Source organism: Microtus oregoni, unplaced genomic scaffold (assembly GCF_018167655.1).
Source record: "Microtus oregoni isolate MIOR12 unplaced genomic scaffold, Mior012 000005F_ref0000423, whole genome shotgun sequence".
Lineage (NCBI taxonomy): Eukaryota > Metazoa > Chordata > Mammalia > Rodentia > Cricetidae > Microtus > Microtus oregoni.
Genome location: NW_024543064.1, coordinates 25,964,471 through 25,983,152, shown reverse-complemented (window position 1 = coordinate 25,983,152; position 18,682 = coordinate 25,964,471). Strand labels below are relative to the sequence as shown.

The 18,682-nt window shown below is 39.6% G+C and overlaps 1 protein-coding gene across 5 annotated transcripts in view; it reads right to left on the bottom strand.

Moving 5' to 3' along the window:
• Positions 1 to 18,682, bottom strand: part of Zmym4 (zinc finger MYM-type containing 4) — a 118,801-nt gene that overhangs the window by 7,636 nt on the left and 92,483 nt on the right. For all 5 annotated transcript variants that reach the window (XM_041652012.1, XM_041652015.1, XM_041652014.1 and 2 more), the window contains 5 exons: positions 10,915 to 11,086; positions 10,665 to 10,760; positions 9,105 to 9,256; positions 4,135 to 4,246; positions 2,503 to 2,751 (listed from right to left, as the gene is read on the bottom strand). In XM_041652012.1, the coding sequence (XP_041507946.1) occupies positions 2,503 to 2,751; positions 4,135 to 4,246; positions 9,105 to 9,256; positions 10,665 to 10,760; positions 10,915 to 11,086 (781 nt within the window). The remainder of the gene's footprint in view (positions 1 to 2,502; positions 2,752 to 4,134; positions 4,247 to 9,104; positions 9,257 to 10,664; positions 10,761 to 10,914; positions 11,087 to 18,682) is intronic.

Here is an 18,682-nt window from a genome sequence, read left to right as displayed (position 1 = left end):
CCCTGTAGGCCAAACATGAATGCTCCAACATCACATAGTAACTTTGGGGTGACTGTCCAGGCAGCCCAAATGTCTCTGTTGTTTCTATGGTTTTAGAAGTTTCTTGCTCTACTCAGGTAATATATCCTTCTGGCACCTTTGATGGAGTTGAAGACAAGATAGGTAAAGTTATAGTTTTCCTTAGTTATGATAGAAGGTAAATTAGGTACAAAACTTTGGACTCACCCAAACAGGATTAATAACAGAGTACTTTCTCTGAATACACACACCAAATACAAATGAAATAGGTATTGTAAATACAATTCTTACCTGATAATTCTTCTTACTGTTAATAGTTTTATTATATTAGAGTTAAAACCTTTCCTTTTTATTTAGACAAAAAGGGGGAAATATGTTGAAGACTTTACACTATGTGAAGATGTGTCACTGTGATTGGATTAATAAAGAGCTGAATGGCCAATATCTAGGCAGGAAGTGTTAGGTGAACTTCTGGGGATAGACAGGACTCGGAGAGTAAGAAAGGCAGAGTCGCTATCCAGACTTAGAAGAAACAGGATGGGCAATATAGAGCAAAGGTAACTGAGCCACATGAAGTGCCGGGCGGTGGTGGCGCACGCCTTTATCCCAGCACTTGGGAGGCAGAGGCAGGTGGATCTCTGTGAGTTCGAGACCAGCCTGGTCTACAAGAGCTAGTTCCAGGACAGGCTCCAAAACCACAGAGAAACCCTGTCTCGGAAAAAAAACAAACAAACAAAAAACAACAACAACAAAAAACTGAGCCACATGAAGGGACACAGATTAAAAAATAAGGGTTTATTTGTTTTAAGAATTAGTTAGGGACAAGCCTAAGCTACAGTCTCTGTCACTACTTGTGATCATTCTTGACAAATAGTTTAGGGTTCTTTCTCTCCAGCTATTTCCACTATTGTTTTAAAACAAATTCACTCCAATTTCCACCAAAAAAATGCCTTGCAAGTAACTTTTTTTTTTCTTTCCTTTCTTTCTTTTTTGGTTTTTCGAGACAGGGTTTCTCTGTGGCTTTGGAGCCTGTCCTGGAACTAGCTCTGTAGACCAGGCTGGTCTCGAACTCACAGAGATCCGCCTGCCTCTGCCTCCGGAGTGCTGGGATTAAAGGCGTGCGCCACCATGGCCCGGCTTGCAAGTAACTTAAAAGACAAGTTGAACATAATATCAACTTTTTTTTTTTTTTTGGTTTTGAGACAGGGTTTCTCTGTAGCTTTCGGTGCCTGTCCTGGAACTAGCTCTGTAGACCAGGCTGGCCTCGAACTCACAGAGATCCGCCTGCCTCTGCCTCCTGAGTGGTGGGATTAAAGGCCTACACCACCACCACCTGGCTAATATGAACGTTGTTAAGCACCCAATCAAAAGAGGCAATATTAACTGACTGCCTCTCATTCATCCAGCTAATATCACCTATGAATACAAAGCAGACCTTCAGGAGGAAAAAGGGGTCTACAATCCCATCCCCTAGGAAGCTGAGAAAATTGTATTGCTTCAGGGTAGAGGCCACCTTGGGATATACAACTGAGTTCTAGTCCAGCCTGGGATACAAAGTGAGATGCTGTCTCAAAAAAGCAAAAACAAAACAGAACTACAAAGTGGATCACATAAGCATCAAGCTAAAGCCAGGAGACAGACTCCAGGTGAAAAGGACAATTGAAAACAAGCTAATATGAATAGGGTACATGGAACAACTATCCATACATTTTCCACATTTCAAGTACGTATTTTATTCTTAAAAGTAACACAACTAGAAGAACTCGATATTGAAAAAACTAAGGGATTTGTTTGTGTATATATGTGATGCATGAGCATGATGGCTTATTGCTGTAAAGCCAGCACTCAGATGACTGACTAAAGAGGATTTTGAGGTCAAGGTTAGCCTGAGCTATTACATAGTAAGATAAGGCTCAAAAAGACTAAAACCAAACACAGAAAGTTTAATTTCTAGTTCTAGAATAACAGCATTATTTTTCAGACATTAAAGACAAAGAGTTACTTTGTCTGTTTTTGAAATACATGATCATAATCTACTTACTGGAAATGTCACTGCTCACCCAAGCCTACCACAGGTAAAAGCAGTCTACTTTAGGCCTGCTTCTAAGTTCCTTTAGAATTTTAGAACTGACTAAAAGATGCTAATTAAAACAGGACATTCCAGTCAAAAACAAAATCCCAACAAATTAAATGCTAAGCAAGTTTCCTTTGATTAGTGATTGCTGACTGGCAAATCAGTGACCTCTTCTAAGTAGGTTACTTGGGATTTACCCAATTAAATCAGGAGGCTTTACTCGGTTACATCAAATTTCTAACGTAAAGACACTAAACACACACAGGGGCAGAGTCCTCTCATTTTGAAAGCTTATAACCTACTTGAAAACAGAGAAAAATATTGAAATGTTATAAGCAAGTTTCGGCCCTCCATGACTAGAATGAACTATCTTGGCATTTCCAACAGAACTCTCATCTCCAGCTACACACCTGGCTCTGACTCTTGCTTCTGTGAAGGTGGGAAGAATCTCAGGTATGTCATCTTGGTGCTGTACTTCAGAGTCCTGGTCCGTCTCATCACATGGGCAAAAGAAAGCTTCAAGTGCTCAGTAACATTCTTTAGTTGGAAGTATTTGGTATTGAAAAAAAGGAGGGTGTTTAACAGGACAATTGGCGAATAAGCACCCAGCTGTTTGCATTCCCACAAATGCTCTTCTTCAATGCGAGAGAACATATAACCTAGACAGGATGGGAAGAACAAAAGTATGTGACCTCTCAAATTCCACAGAAGGAGCATTGCTCTCTCCCACCACTCCTTTATACAGGCAAGAGAAGAAGCATAAGGAAGAACAAGACAGGGGACTCCAACTAGACAGACTCAAGCACTGCCCTGTGAGCAGTGGTTTCCATTCCTCAGAAGGCCACCTGCTTGGAACAACTTTTTGTTGCAGAAAGAGCCAGACACAGTTTTATTTACAGACATATTCCAATCTCATTCAATTTCCCTATCACAAAATATTTTCTTTAAAGTTTATAATCATTTAAAACCCCAAAACACTTTTAGATCAGACAACAGAAGCAGGACACAGGCCAGATCTGCTCCACGGGAAGTTAACCAGTTCTTGCCCAGACCATCAAGCTTACCATTTGCCAGTTCCATGTGTTTAGTTACTAGGGAGGAACAAGTGGCTCCCTCCCTCCCACCCCCCGCCCCTCTCTCTCTCTCGGTTTTTCGAGACAGGGTTTTTCTGTAGCTTTGGAGTCTGTCCTGGAACTTGTTCTTGCTCTTGTAGACCATGCTGGCCTAGAACTCACGGAGATCCACCTGCCTCTGCCTCCTGAGTGCTGGGATTAAAGGTGTGTGCCACCACCACCTGGCTTCCCTCTCATTCTTAACTTACATTAACAGCTATGTTCCTTGGGACCGACTGGAATCTGTATGTATGAGAAGCATGGTCTTAAGAAACTGTACTAATCCTTGTACCTGGCTCTCCATGTCCCTTAAATTCAGCTCTAACGCAATGCTCTTTCCTGAACTCTCTTTATTGCTGCTTCCATATTCTATTCTTGAGAGATCATCCCTGAATGTGACTTTACTACTTCCAAATCAATGCTATAAGTCTCCTCTCTATTATTCATCATGTAGCTCAGAATGATACAGAGGTGCTCCAGAGCTCAACAGAAAGCACACATTGGTTGTTACTCTAACTCATCCAGTCAGAGCCTGAATGAACCACAGGCTTCTCTAATGACACCAGGTTAAAGAATTCATGGATAAGAACAAGCAAAGACGTTCAGCACACACTGACAAAGATCATTTGTGCATGGATAAATCAATAGCAACTAGCTTATTGACTCTACCAGACAAAACCATTCTAGAAACATAAGTATAACAATGTATATTTTTTTCAGGTGTTAGTATCTCTATGTATACTGTTTGTTAATTTATAGTAACTGTTCACACTGTATTTTACTAAAATGCTCCACAATAGATTAATCTAAAACAATCTCAACAACTCAACTGTATTACATCAGGACAGATTATATTGCAATATATGAAAATATTTTAAAAAGCAATTTATAAAAGTAGACCACAAAAATAATTAAAAACAATTCCCTTACCATTAGGAAGTATTGTAGGCTCCCATATTTTCAAGAGTTTGGTAAGTTCAATCATAAATCTGGAATAGGGCTCCGTAAAAATGTTATCTATTCTACCATTTTCAAACAGGTACTAAAAGATAAAAGAATTAACACATACTGGTATAAAGAAAGCTCAAGATTAGAAAACATCATAAGAAATGGTTTCCCTTAATGTCTGCCTTTGTAATGGACTATCCCACACAGCTTCTAAGCATTTTACTGTAGGTTAAAATACTAGGATTCAAGTCCAATGCTTTGTCATGAAAACTGGTCATTGTCCTTGGCACTGAATTTGCAAAAAAGTGTGGGTGGTACAGAATAAATACTAAAAACAAGAACCTGAAGCAGCAGGTAAGATCACTTACTGTTCTTGCAGTGGACCCAGATTCTGTTCCCAGAACCCATTCAGCAGCTCACAATCATCAACTGTACTACAGTTCCAAGGGATCCAATGTCTTCTGACCTTTGTGGGGTCATACCCAGGTGCGCGTGCGTGCGCACACACACACACACACACACACACACACACAACAAATACACATAAATGAGTAAACTTCCCAAATAAGAACCCTTTACTCTTGATGAAACTGACGCAACTCTCCTCTCCTGACATGCACTATGCTTGCAAATGTCCTCACAGAGCTCTGTCTGCCATTCTACTTAAACAAACTTTCTCTTGAAACAAATCAAACTCAAATTTAAGACCTTACTGAGGTGGGGGAAGGGGCTGGTGCACACTGGAGAGCTGCTCTTCCAGAGAACCCAAGTTCAACTTTTAGCACCCACATGGTGACTCACAACAGTCTGTGATTCCAGTTCCAGGGAATCGGACACCTTCTTTTGTCTTCCCTGGGTACCACACATGGACATGGTGCATAGATATTTATGTAGACAAAATACCCACACACATTAAAAAAAAAAAAACTTATGGGGGTGTGCTAGAGAGATGGCTGGCTTCTCTTGCAGAGAACCTAGTACCCACATAGTGGCTAACAGCTATAACTCCAGTTCCAGGGGATCTGAAACTCCTGTCTGCCCCCCACGGACACACTTCATGCACATGGGATACAGTCATACATGTAAGTAAAAAACAAATAAAAAACCTCATATACATAAAATACAAATGAATAAATCTTTAACAAAAAAAAAAAAAAAACAAAACAACACCAAAAACTACATGGGACCTTTCAACCACAGTTCTCAACATTTTGACCCACACTTTGAAAAAATTTTTTTGGGGTGGGGAGTGGACTGATGGGGGACAGGGTCTCTCAAATAGCCTTGGCTACTCTATAATTCACGGGAAACTCACAGAGCTCTATCTGCCTCCTAGGGCTGGGATTTAAGGTATGTGCCAGTAAACCCAACCTGAAAGGGTCAACTATTAAGAATATCACAGAATAAAAAATAAAGAAATGCTTGGATAACACACAGTCAAAACAATACTCTGGCCAGCCCTTAATCTTAGCACCTGGGAGGCAGAGGCAGGCAGATCTTTGTGAGTTCAAGGCCAGCCTGGTCTAAAAGATCTAGTTCAAGGACAGGCTCCAAAGTTACAGAGAAACCCTGTCTCAAACAAACAAACAAAAACCATACAGAGGGACTGTAGAGATGGCTCAGCAGTTAAGACCACCAACTGTTCTTTCAGAGGTCCTGAGTTCAATTCCCAGCAACCACATGGTGGCTCACAGACATAGATGCCCTCTTATGGTATGCTGTCATGCAAGCAAATAGAGCAGCACTTATATACATAAAATAAATAAATCTTAAAATAATGTCATAAAGAATAAATACTTGGACTAGAGAACAGATCAGCAGTTAAAGAGCATATGGTGTTCTTGAAAAAGACAGAGTTTGGTTTGATACCCAGTTCTGTTCCCTCCACTAGGGGCGGGGAGCAAGAGGGAGGGGATGTGTGTTTACAACCCCTATATAATAAAGCTTCAGCACTCTCCACAGCTATCTTCTGGCCTCATGGGCATTAACCTCAGAGGCACAGCCATCCTTACATAAATATATGCACATGCAACTAAAAATGAAAACTGTTAAAAAAAAAAGAAAGAAAACAAAACTAGGGAAGATTTAAATCAAACTACAAGCTGTAACTGAAGGTAAAAATTATAGAAGACCTAGGTAAATGGAAAGATATTAGAAGACTTAAATTGGTCAGATAACAAGATTCTCAAAATAATTTGTGCATGCAACAAAACCTTTCTACCAAGGCATTACATGATACTCCATTAACATACAATTATTATGTTCTAATGCATGAAATTTAGTGAACTGTGATGACTGTTTATAAAGCACATGCTATGCAAGCAGCACCTCAGTTTGTCCCTAGAGTCTTAGAAGGCTTAAGCTAGATATGTAAACCAGGCTGGTCACCAACTCACATGATCCTTTCTGCCTTGTTTAAAAAAAAACAAACAAAATGCTGGGCAGTGGCACTTTAATCTGAGCACTTGTGAGGTAGAGGAAGGCAGATCTCCGTGATTTTGAAAACAAGCTTGAATTCAGGAACAAGTTGCAAAATATATGTTTTATGGACCCATTTTGCTAAATAAAAAACAAAGTAAAACAGGGATGAGGAGATGGCGCAAAAACACATGCTGTATAAGCATAAGGACCTGAGTTTAAATACCCAGCACCCAAGTATAAGCTTTGCATGGCCAGGTGTGCCTGAAACCCCAGAACTGGAGTGTGGAGTCAGGTAGACCCCTGGAATTTGACAAGTCAGACTAACTGAAAGAGCAAGCTTCAGGTTCAGTGAGATATCCTGACTCAAAAGAATGAAGCAAAGTGATACAGATACCTGACATCCAGGGCATGCATGTGCACCCACATACGCATGTACACATATGTACTTGTCTCCCTTTCTCAGACAGAGGTACAGACACACACAGCAAGACAAAACAAAAATATTAACAAAGAGCTGGAGATATTGGCTTAGCAATTAAGAGTACATGATATTCTTGCAACAGACATGGATTCTATTCCCAGTACCTAAATAGGAGCTCACAACTGTCTATAACTCCAGTTCCAGGGAGATTTACCCCCCCCCCCATCTAATGTCTGAGTGTACAAGGCATGCACATGGAGATAGACATATGGGTACTAGGAATCACATGCAGTTCCTCTGGAGGAGGAGCCAGTGTGTTAACAGCTGGTCATTCTCCAGACCACAAGTTACTTTCCTTTGTTTATTTGAGACAGGTTTCTCTATGTAGTCCTGGTCCTGAAGCTAGTTCTAGACCTGGAACTCAGGGATCTTGCCTCTGCCTCCTGAGTGCTGGGATGACAAGTGTGTCCTAGTCAACCTAGTACTTACTTTTCAAAGCAAAAAACAAAACAAAAAGCCCCACCTTGCTTAAGGTCAGACTAACACCAACCAGAGACAACCATTGCACACATTTCTTTCTTTTTTTTTTTTTTTTTTTTTTTTTGGTTTTTTGAGACAGGGTTTCTCTGTGGCTTTGGAGCCTGTCCTGGAAAAAGCTCTGTAGAACACGCTGGTCTCGAACTCACAGAGATCCGCTTGCCTCTGCCTCCCGAGTGCTGGGATTAAAGGCGTGTGCCACCACCGCCCAGCTGCACACATTTCTTCTTTTTTTTTTTTGAAAATCTTTTTTTTTTTACATTTTATTTATTTATTATATATACAATATTCTGTCTGCGTGTATGTCTGCAGGCCAGAAGAGGGCACCAGACCTCATTCCAGATGGTTGTGAGCCACCATGTGGTTGCTGGGAATTGAGCTCAGGACCTTTGGAAGAGCAGGCAATGCTCTTAACCTCTGAGCCATCTCTCCAGCCCTGCACACATTTCTTATTTCACCTTCTATGAATTCATATCACTATGCCATTACATAGTAATAAACATAATTTATAATATAGTCATGTATCACTAAGCATTACTTTTTATTTTTGGAGATAGCAGTCTCACTATGTAGCCTAGGCTGTCCTTGAACTTGCAGTTACCTTGCTTCATCCCAAGCAGCTGAGAGAGCCGGCATATACTATCATACCCACATTCCAATTTATAAATAAAACAACTGGTTAGATACTATGCTCTATTTACTAACTCTCACATTTGGTGAGCATGAACTATAACCAACTGTGATGAATGATTTTTGATTTATGACTATGCAATTGCCCCCAAATTTGTAATCCTCTTGCTTCAGCAACCCCAGTTCTAAGATTATAGAGGCATGAACCAAATGAGTCCTAGCCAGACACAAATATAGAAGAGACGTTAAATAAAAACTAGGGAGGAGCCGGGCGGTGGTGGCGCACGCCTTTAATCCCAGCACTCCAGAGGCAGAGGCAGGCGGATCTCTGTGAGTTCGAGACCAGCCTGGTCTACAGAGCTAGTTCCAGGACAGGCTCCAAAGCCACAGAGAAACCCTGTCTCGAAAAACCAAAAAAGAAAAAAAGAAAAGAAAAAAAAAACCAACTAGGGAGGGGAAAAAAAAGGTGAAAACATTCCTAAATACTGTACTGAAATTGCTGTAGAAAGCGTGCGTTCCCTCCAGCTGGCAGAATTCTCACCGTGTTAATTCTCACCGTGATAATTCTCTTATCAACAACTCATCTTTTTAAATGAACGTACTTGTGCATCTATTAATTTACTTCGTACTTTGAAAGTGCAAATAAAACATTTACACGTACAGATGCCGTCACCTTAGTTGCTTCTAGGTAGGCTGCTATTTATGCCCTTTTCGTCCATTTAACTACAGAATACACGATCCCTTCCCAACGTCTATTATTCTACCAACAGTCTCACTTTAGTTTACAAAGGCTATATGTAAAGACTTTTAAACTGGGATAGCAGTTCACTAAGGAAAATGTTTAATACAAATAAATGACAGTATACACTTATTTTCAACAATTCACAAGTTATCTCAGATGATGAAAACCACAATCAAATGTATAAGTTATTGAAACTGATACCTGCTGAATTCCAAGGCACAAGTATAAGATACTGTCTGGGTCATATTTTTCACCATTTGGTCTCCGCACCTCTTGGATAAACTGGCATAATCCCAAACTCAACTCAGCAAAAGTGCAGGACAGAATATCTTCTTTCAGCTTCATAGAGCGGACTGTGTAAAGGGAGAAGACATCTGAAACATGAGACTGCAGAAACGCCGTGACACTACTGTTCACTGAACCAACACCAGCACCACTGTGCCCTAACCACTATACTGGATCACAAAGCATGGTAAACCAAGCAGGATGTTACAGTATTCAAGAAGCTGAGGCAAGAGGACTAGCCTAAGCCACACAGAAAAATCCTATCTCAAATCCATCAACCAAATAATAGATCCTGACTCAAGGATTTTTTTTTTCAAGAAGAGAAATGCAATTTACTGCACATGGTGCAACAGTACTATGACAGAAGGTTCGTTTAACTGGGACTCTATGAAAGTAAACAAGGAATCCAGGCATAGTGGTGTATGCTTTTAATTACAGCAGGTGGGAGGCAGAACCAGGCAGCTCTCCTTTGAGTTCAAGGCCACATTGGTCTATTTGACAAATGCCAGAATAGCTAAGGCACATTTTTTTTTTTAAGTTGAGGTTTCAGTAATTTGCCACAGCTGATACTGAACTGGTAAGCTCAAACATTCCTCCTGACTTTGCCTCCAGATAGCTGAAGATACAGGAACTGTATCTGGCACTGCAGCTGGCTCTCTTGGTTCCTTAAATAAGGACTAGTAAACAACAGGGGAATTGTTGCAGGCACAACCTCCAAGCAGGAGGGTATTTATAGAACCTTAAGAGCATAAAGGTAATACTTGATTTATAGCGACTATGAGTCATCACAACACAGCAGTAACTGCCTGTTCTGATGAGAACTTGTGTACTCCAAGACCAGCAAACAGACTACTAGCAACAAAAGTCAAAACCTGATATAGTGATCCACTTATAAGAGAAAGGGTATAGGTGGAAAATCTCAAACCAAAACCTTTAAATAAATTAGCAATAAATGAAAGCTTATGCAAATGTTATTAAATGGGGCCAAGTTCCATCCCAAGTATGCAGCACGGCTTGACATGCTGTTGGTCATATGGTTCTGGCTTTAGAATCAGGAAAGATACAGGAATGAAGGGGCTGTGAAAATTCCCTCTGTTGTTAAGGATAGCTGCTGAAGCTAGGCACGTGGCAGGGGGAGTCTCTTTCTCCATCCTTCACAATGCTAAGACTAGCACATCTATACATCTGGTCAGTTAACAAACTTATAGGGTCCAGAGTGATGCTCAATGGTTAAGAGCACTGGCTCCTCTTCCAGAGGATGCAGGTTCAGTTCTCAGCAACCACAGGGTGGTTCGTAACTAACTGCCTGTAAACTCTAGTTCTAGGGGATCTGATGGCCCCTTTGGCCTCTGTATGCACCAGGCGTGCAAGTGTTCCACAGATACATATATAGGCAAAACATTCATGCACATAAAATATTCTTTAAACCTTAATATTAAAAAAAATTGATAGGAAAAGAGACACAAGAATATTTACCTTTACAACCTTGTTCTGAGGATTCTTGAGAGAGTGCCTGGTCTTGAACACTTCCTAAGGCATCAGAACACGGACTAGAAGAGGCATGTTCACCTCCTGATGGGATAAATGAGACAGGTAAATAACAATAAAGAAATGGGATGAGTAAAGCCAAGCTCTAAGTCTTATGAGTTAATCCTTCTTCGAATATATTTACGACTTTGTTTCTATTTCCTGTATTTATCTGACACAGAGTGTACTGAGGACTTACCCCCGCATTTCAGATCTCCTTGTTCTTCCTTGGCATTTTTCCATTGGACCCAATTCTTCCAGGCATTCACCCCATACATATACTTCAGTGTCATTCCAGACACTGAACAACCTTGCAAGGCTCCTTGAATAAGACTCCTAGGCTCCACAGGCACTACAGACTTCTTCCTTCCCTGTGAGAATTCAAAAAATTCACAAACTATAAAATTCACCCTTGGAATTTTAAGACTCTGAGTTCTCAGACTTGCAAAGCGAATAATCCTATTGAATAAGAAAATTATTTTTATATCCTAAAGATTCAGAATTCAGAGCTGAAAGGGTTTGAAAAATAATCTACTTTCAGACATGGTGATGCACACCTATTACAGCACTTGAGAAGTGGAGGCAAGAGGATCAGGAAAAGTACAAGGTCATTCTGGGCTCCATGGAAAGTTCAAGGTCAGCCTGGACTACGTGAGACCCTGTCTCAAAACACCAAGAACTCACCAAATCCAATTCATATAAAAAAGAAATTACTGGGGCTGGAGAGATGGCTCAGAGGTTAAGAGCATTGCCTGCTCTTCCAAAGGTCCTGAGTTCAATTCCCAGCAACCACATGGTGGCTCACAACCATCTGTAATGGGGTCTGGTGCCCTCTTCTGGCCTTCAGGCATACACACAGACAGCATATTGTATACATAATAAATAAATATTTAAAAAATAAGAAATTACTATAGTAATTATCAACATTTAGGTAACTGGGATATAGCCATTACCACATGATACAGTACAAGCTCACTTCAATAGGTCATATTCCAAACTATAAAATAGGTCTCAATAAATTCTTTACACAAGATTTGGACTTAAAGCCAATAATGGAAAAACGTCAAGAAAACTCTCAAATCATAAATTAATAGTACACTTATAAATATTGCATAGATCAAGGAAGAAATTGTAGCTATGATTAGAAAATCCTGTTAACTTAAATGAAAACCATAAAACTTTAAAAAAATCCTGTGATGGAACTAATGCAGTACTTGTGTGATATGAGTGAGATATTCGAAATACCTACAAGCTCCTGCAAAACTTTTTTTTTAAATTACATACACAGTGTTCAGCCTCCAGAAGAGGGCACCAGATCTCATTACAGATGACAACCATGTGGTCGCTGAGATTCGAACTCAGGACCTCTGGAAGAACAGTCAGTGCTCTTAACCTCTGAGCCATCTCTCCAGTCCAAGCTCCTGCAAAACTTAAACAGCTCTGGCATTAAGTTAGGCAGAACATGTGCCTAGCAATCGTGAAGCTCAGAGTACTAGTAACGTCAAAAGAAAGGAAAGCAAACTAGAAGAAAAAGACTCATAAAATCCACAATTTAAACTTTCTGTCTAAAAAAAAAAAAAACAAAACGAAAAAAGAAAACCAGATTTAAAAAAGGCAAAACATGATAGCACACGCCTGAAATCTCAGCACCTGGGAAGCAGAGGCAGGAGCATTATTGCAATTTTGAGGCAAGCCTTGTTGACTTAGCCAAGTAGAAGCCAGCCATACCTACACAGTATGACTGTCTCAAAATGACAAAAGAAAGGGAACAAGATTAAGAGAAAAGGGGCTGATGTAGCCCCACAGCTCCCCACAATTGATGTGTCTTTAACAATCTACGAGGGAGGTGAGATTGTTCCTATAAGCAACCTTAATGAAACTCATTGGGTGATTAAAAAAAAAGACACAGAAGTAGAAGGGAAGTTAGCTAGGAATAGGAAGACAATGATTGAGGCTAGGACAAAAAAAGGGAATGGGTGTGTGTCACACGCAAGTAAGTCTGTGTGAGAATATGTGCGTGTGCTGTGGAAAAAGCCTCTGGAACACTGTATAGATTTGTCACTCAAATTGGTTTAATAAAATAGATTGCACAGTAGCTGGGCAAGAAGTATAGGCAGCAACCAAACTAAGGATGATGGGATGGAGAAGGGCAGAAAAGGAAAGTCACTGAAAAACAGTGGTGCAAGATGAGAACGCAGTATTTATTTATTCATCTATCTATCTATCTATCTATCTATCTATCTATTTAAATTCGTTTTTTGGTTTTTCTCTGTAGCTTTGGAGCCTGTCCTTTAACTAGCTCTTGTAGCCCAGGCTGGCCTCGAACTCACAGAGATCCGCCTGCCTCTGCCTCCCGAGTGATGGGATTAAAGGTGTGCTCCACCACCACCCAGCTTGAGATCGCAGTATTTGTAAGTGTAAATTAGCTAGTAATAAGCCTGACGTATTGGCCGAGCATTTATAATTAATATAAGTCTGTGTGTGGTAATTTGGAAGCAGCTGCCAGAACAGGGAGCCAGGGTGGGCAGGACAAAATACTTCTGTTTACATGTGGGCATGTGTCATCTAAATACACCATGTGCTTGTATGAAAATACAATGAAACCCACTGTTATGTTTAATATGTGCTAATGAAAACATTAAACAAAGCAAACAAAAACAATGGGGAAAATATTTTTTTTAAAAACTGACAAAATGAAAGTTCATCTTTTGAAAAAATATTATTAACATTGGTAATTCTCCAGCTAGAATGATTTAGAATAAAAAATAAAAATATAAAATAACAAGAACACTAACATTGTAGAGACAAATGATTAAGACTATTATTTATAACATTGCTTTTTGTTTTATCGAGACAGGGTAATAATCCCAGTAGCCACAATGACACACACCTTTAATCCCAGAAGCCACACTAGTTGCCATAGAAACTGGGCGGTGCATGCCTTTAACCACAACAGTAGTGTTTGCCTTAATCCCAGCCCTGGAGAGGAATATAAAACAGGAGGAAACAGCTCTTACACAGTCTCATTATGAGATTCCTGGATAGCCATTTGGGACTGAGGTCAAGGTAAAAGCCAGTGGCTTGCTGTTTTGTTTTTCAGGGTTTCAGCTTGAACCCCAATTTCAGTCTCTGAGTTTTACTAATCATGCTTCAACAGGGTTTCTATGTAGCTTTGGAGCCAGTCCTGGAGCTTGCTCTGTAGACCAGCTTGGCCTTGAACTCAAAGAGATCTGACTGCTTCTGCCCACTGAGTGCTGGGATAAAGGTTTGTGCCACCAACACATGGCTGCTAATTTTAACTTGTGAACTGATGCTTAAATTTAAATAGAATATTGGAACTGGATTGAGGGCTCAGCAATTAAGAGCACTGGCTGCTCTTGCAGAAGACATGGCTGTAACTCTCAGTATCCACATAGCAGCTCACAGCCATCTGTGACTCCTTTCATAGGATTCAATGTCCTTTTCTAGACTTTTTGGGTTCCAAGCACAAATGTGGTATACAGACATACATAAGGCAAACACTTATATAATTAAATAACATAAAAATTTTTAATTTGCACAGAATACTGCTATACCAATAAGTTTAGTGATTTACAAATAAAAGAAAGTATTTACTCAGTATAGTGATGTACACACACAGTGTTCCAGGCTGAGTTGGAAGAATATCAAATTGAAGCTCTGCTTAGTTTACAGAGTAAATTCAACGCATAGCATGGGCATCTAATTGATAACCCTGTCTCAAAACAAAGATAACTAAAAGGACTGGGTATATAACTCAGTGGAAAAGCACTTGCTTGGTATGCATGTCATAGGTTCAATGTCCAGAATATATATATTCTTGAAAGATACAAAAGTAAAAAAAGCTTATAATAGAAAAAAAAAACAGATAACCTAAATGCAAACACATCAGGTTTATAATTTAAAACCTTCTCACAAGGCGAGGTGGAATGGTACATGTTCACCACATGTGGAGGCAGAGGCAATAGAAGAACTTAAAACCATAAGAAACCACGGGGCAGTGGTGGCGTAGGCCTTTAATTCCAGGACTCAGGAGGCAGAGGCAGGAACTCCATGAGTTCAAGGCCATCCTGGTCTACAAAAGCTAGTTCCAGGACAGGTTCTCAAAGCTACAGAGAAACCCTGTCTTAAAACAAACAACAACAACAACAAAAAAAAATCAAAAACACCATAACTGTTGTCAAATCTGATCCAAAATTATATAAAAAGAATACATTAGGGAAAATGTATTTCACCAGCTTAAAAGACTATGAAACAACGCAACAATAAAACAGACATTGAATCACTAGATTAAAAAAATTTCAACTGATAAAAGTCTATCAGGGTGAAAATTTGCAGAAAACTCAAAATCAAAAGAAAACATTCAAGGGGAGCTGAAGAGATGGCTCAGAGGTTAAGAGCACTGGCTTCTCTTCCAGAAGACCTGAAGTCAATTCCCAGCAACCACATGGTGGCTCACAATCTATAATGAGATCTGGTGCCCTCTTCTGGTATGCAAGCAGAACACTGTATACATTAGATAGAGAGATAGATAGATAGATAGATAGATAGATAGATAGATAGATAGATAGATAGATAGATATCTTTTAAAAAAAAAGGAGGGGAGGAGGGAGAGGAGAAGACCTACAAGGAACAATGCAAGACAGATTGGGAACAAAGGTTTCTCTACTACTACCCAGTACATAGGAACATCTCTGAATTCAATTCAGGAAGAAAAAAAAGGAAAGGTATTCAGATTAGAAAGAAAAAGCTAAACTATTTTATTCACAGATAATCTAATTGTAATGTAGAAAACTCCAAGAAATTTAGTGGAATGAAATGTTAGGAAAATAAGGTGAATATAAAAAAAAAAAACCTTCAGAATTTTTATAAGCCAAAAGTAAAATTTAAAAATAGTATGATTTAAAGTATAGTGTGGTAGCAGAATGGGCAAGCTCAGGACTTAGAAGGTTGATTTGGGGGATAACAATAAGTTTGAGGTCAGCTGGGTTACTGAGTAAAACCCTGCTCCAACAATTAATTAATATAAATAAATAACCCAACTTAATTTTAATAATATTAAGAATATAATTAATATTAATTAATATTACCTTTAATTGAAAAATGAATTGTAAATACTCACAAAAAAATTTGCAAGCAGTAGACCTATAAACATATGAGACATTGTTGAGAGAAACTTAAAGTGACCTAAATAATTGGTCCTGAATTGAGAATTCAAGTACCCACATAAAAAACGTGGGGAGATGTTGGGTAGCAGTGGTACACACCTTTCTTTAGTCCCAGCACTTAGGAGGTAGAGGCAGGTTGGATCTCCAAGTTGGAGGCCAGTCAGGTCTACAGAGTGAGTTCCGGTATAACCAGAGCTACACAAAGAAATCCTCTCTTGAAAAACAGATAAATACAATTTTTAAAAATAATAAAAATCTTTTTTAAAAAAGTAACTTGATAATGGTGTTAAAAATATTTTTTTTAAAAAATCAATACAACAGAATGGAGACATGAAAAATAGAATATATATGTGTGTATACACACACATATACATATATATTATATACATGTGTATATATATACATACACACACACACACATATAGAGAGAGAGAAAGAGAGAGATGTTTAGCATTCTTTTATGTAAAAGTACAAGTGTAATTTGCTGGGGAAAAGTTGATCCTATATATGTGTGATGCTGTAGGAAACGGATGGCCATGTACAGAAAATTCAGCCTTGACCTTGAACTCCTGCAGAAAAATTAAGACAAAACAGTCCAGAAAAATCAAAGAAAAAAATTCTAAGACTTCTAAAAGAAAACAGAGCTGGGCAGTGGTGATACAAGCCTTTAACCCCAGCATGTGGGAGGCAGAGGCAGGCAGATCTCTGAGCCTGAGGCCAGCCTAGTCTACACAGCATGTTCCAGGGCAGGTTCGAAAGCTACAAAAAGAAATCTAAATGTAACGCCTTGCCGGGCGATGGTGGCGCACGCCTTTAATCCCAGCACTCGGCAGGCAGAGGCAGGCGGATCTCTGTGAGTTCGAGACCAGCCTGGTCTACAAGAGCTAGTCCCAGGACAGGCTCCAAAACCACAGAGAAACCCTGTCTCGAAAAACCAAAAAAAAAAAAAAAAAAGAAAGAAATGTAAATGTAAGAGTATTTTAGACACCACTTATGAGACAATGACATTTAGTCAGAATATTTTAAAGCATGAATTATCAAAAAATAAAATAAAAACTAGTAAAGCAGAATTCCTCAAAATTAAAATATTGTATTTGTTAGTAAGAAAATAAAGAAGGAGGCTGGAGAGATAGCTCAGCGGTTAAGAGCACTGGCTCTTCTCCCAGAGGACCCAGATTCAATTCCTAGCACCCACATGGCAGCTCACAATGGTCTGTCAACTCCAGTCCCAGGGAATCTGACACCTTCATACCAAATACACATAAAATAAAGTTAAAAAATATTTATAAAAAGAAATCAAAGGGGCTGGAGAGATGGCTCAGAGGCTAAGAGCACTGACTGCTCTTCCAGAGGTCCTGAGTTCAATTCCCAGCAACCACATGGTGGCTCACAACCATCTGTAATGAGATCTGGTGCCCTCTTCATGTCCAGCAAGCATACAGACAGACAGAACACTGTATACTTAAGAAATAAATAAATTAAAAAAAAAAGAAATCAAAGAAACTGGACGTGGTGGTGCACACTTCTAATATCAGCACTTGGGAAGCAGAGGCAGGCAGAGTTCTGAGTTTGAGGCCAGCCTGGTCCATAGAGCAAGTTCTAGGACAGCCAGGAAGGAATACATAGAGAAACGCCCCTGGCTCAGTGGGGGCGGGGGGATAACCACAAAAAGAAAAGAAAGGACAGTGTGCTAGGAAAAATTGTGTCAACTTGACACAAACTAGAGTCGCTGGGAAGAGGGAACCACAATTGAGAAAATGCTTCCATCAAATTGGCCTATAGGCCAGTCTGTGGAATATTTTCTTGATTAGTGATTGATGTGGGAGGAACCAGCCCACTGGGGGTGGTGCCACCTCTGAGCAGGTGGTCCTGAGTTTAGAAAAGAAAGGTGAGCAGACTCTGTATCAGTTCCTACATGTAGGTTCCTACCTTGAATTCCTGCCCTAACTTACTGCCATGATGGACAGTGTCATGTAATTAAGTATAAGGCAAATGAATCATTTCCTCCAAAGTTGTTATTCATCCGAATGTTTTATAACACAGCAAGACAAAGCAAACTAAGAAAAACAAGTAGAGGTGTAAGGAGTTCAAGGTTGTCCTCTCCTCACTGAATGTTTTGGGGCTAACATGGGTTATACAAGACCCTATCACAAAAAAAGACGGGAATGGAGCTTATGATAGAGCACTTATCTAGTATGCTCCCCAGCCTTAAGTTCAACTCCAAACGCTGCAAATACAATCAGGAATGAATGAATCAATAAATGAGTCATAGGAGAAAAATTCCTGATTGAAGAAAGGGATTATAGCCACATAAAAATTCAGCAGTATTAATGTACACCTTTAATTTCAGCACTTGGAAGGCAGAAGCAGAAATGCTGAGTTTCAGGCCAACCAACCAACAAAAACTACACAATAAAATAATATCCCTTTCTTTTAAAAGACCCAAACAAAACCAACAGATACAAAACAAACAAAAAGCATACAACTCGGGGGCTGGGGAGATGGCTCAGTGGTTAAGAGCATTGCCTGCTCTCCCAAAGGTCCTGAGTTCAATTCCCGGGAACCACATGGTGGCTCACAACCATCTGGAATGAGGTCTACTGCCCTCTTCTGGCTTGCAGACATACACACAGACAGAATATTGTATACATGATAAATAAATAAATAAATAAATATTTAAAAAAAAAAAAGCATACAACTCACTGACAACCACCACTCACCATACATCCAAAAATGGGGTGTGTATACGTAAGACTCTAAAATATTCTGCCAAAGATGGTT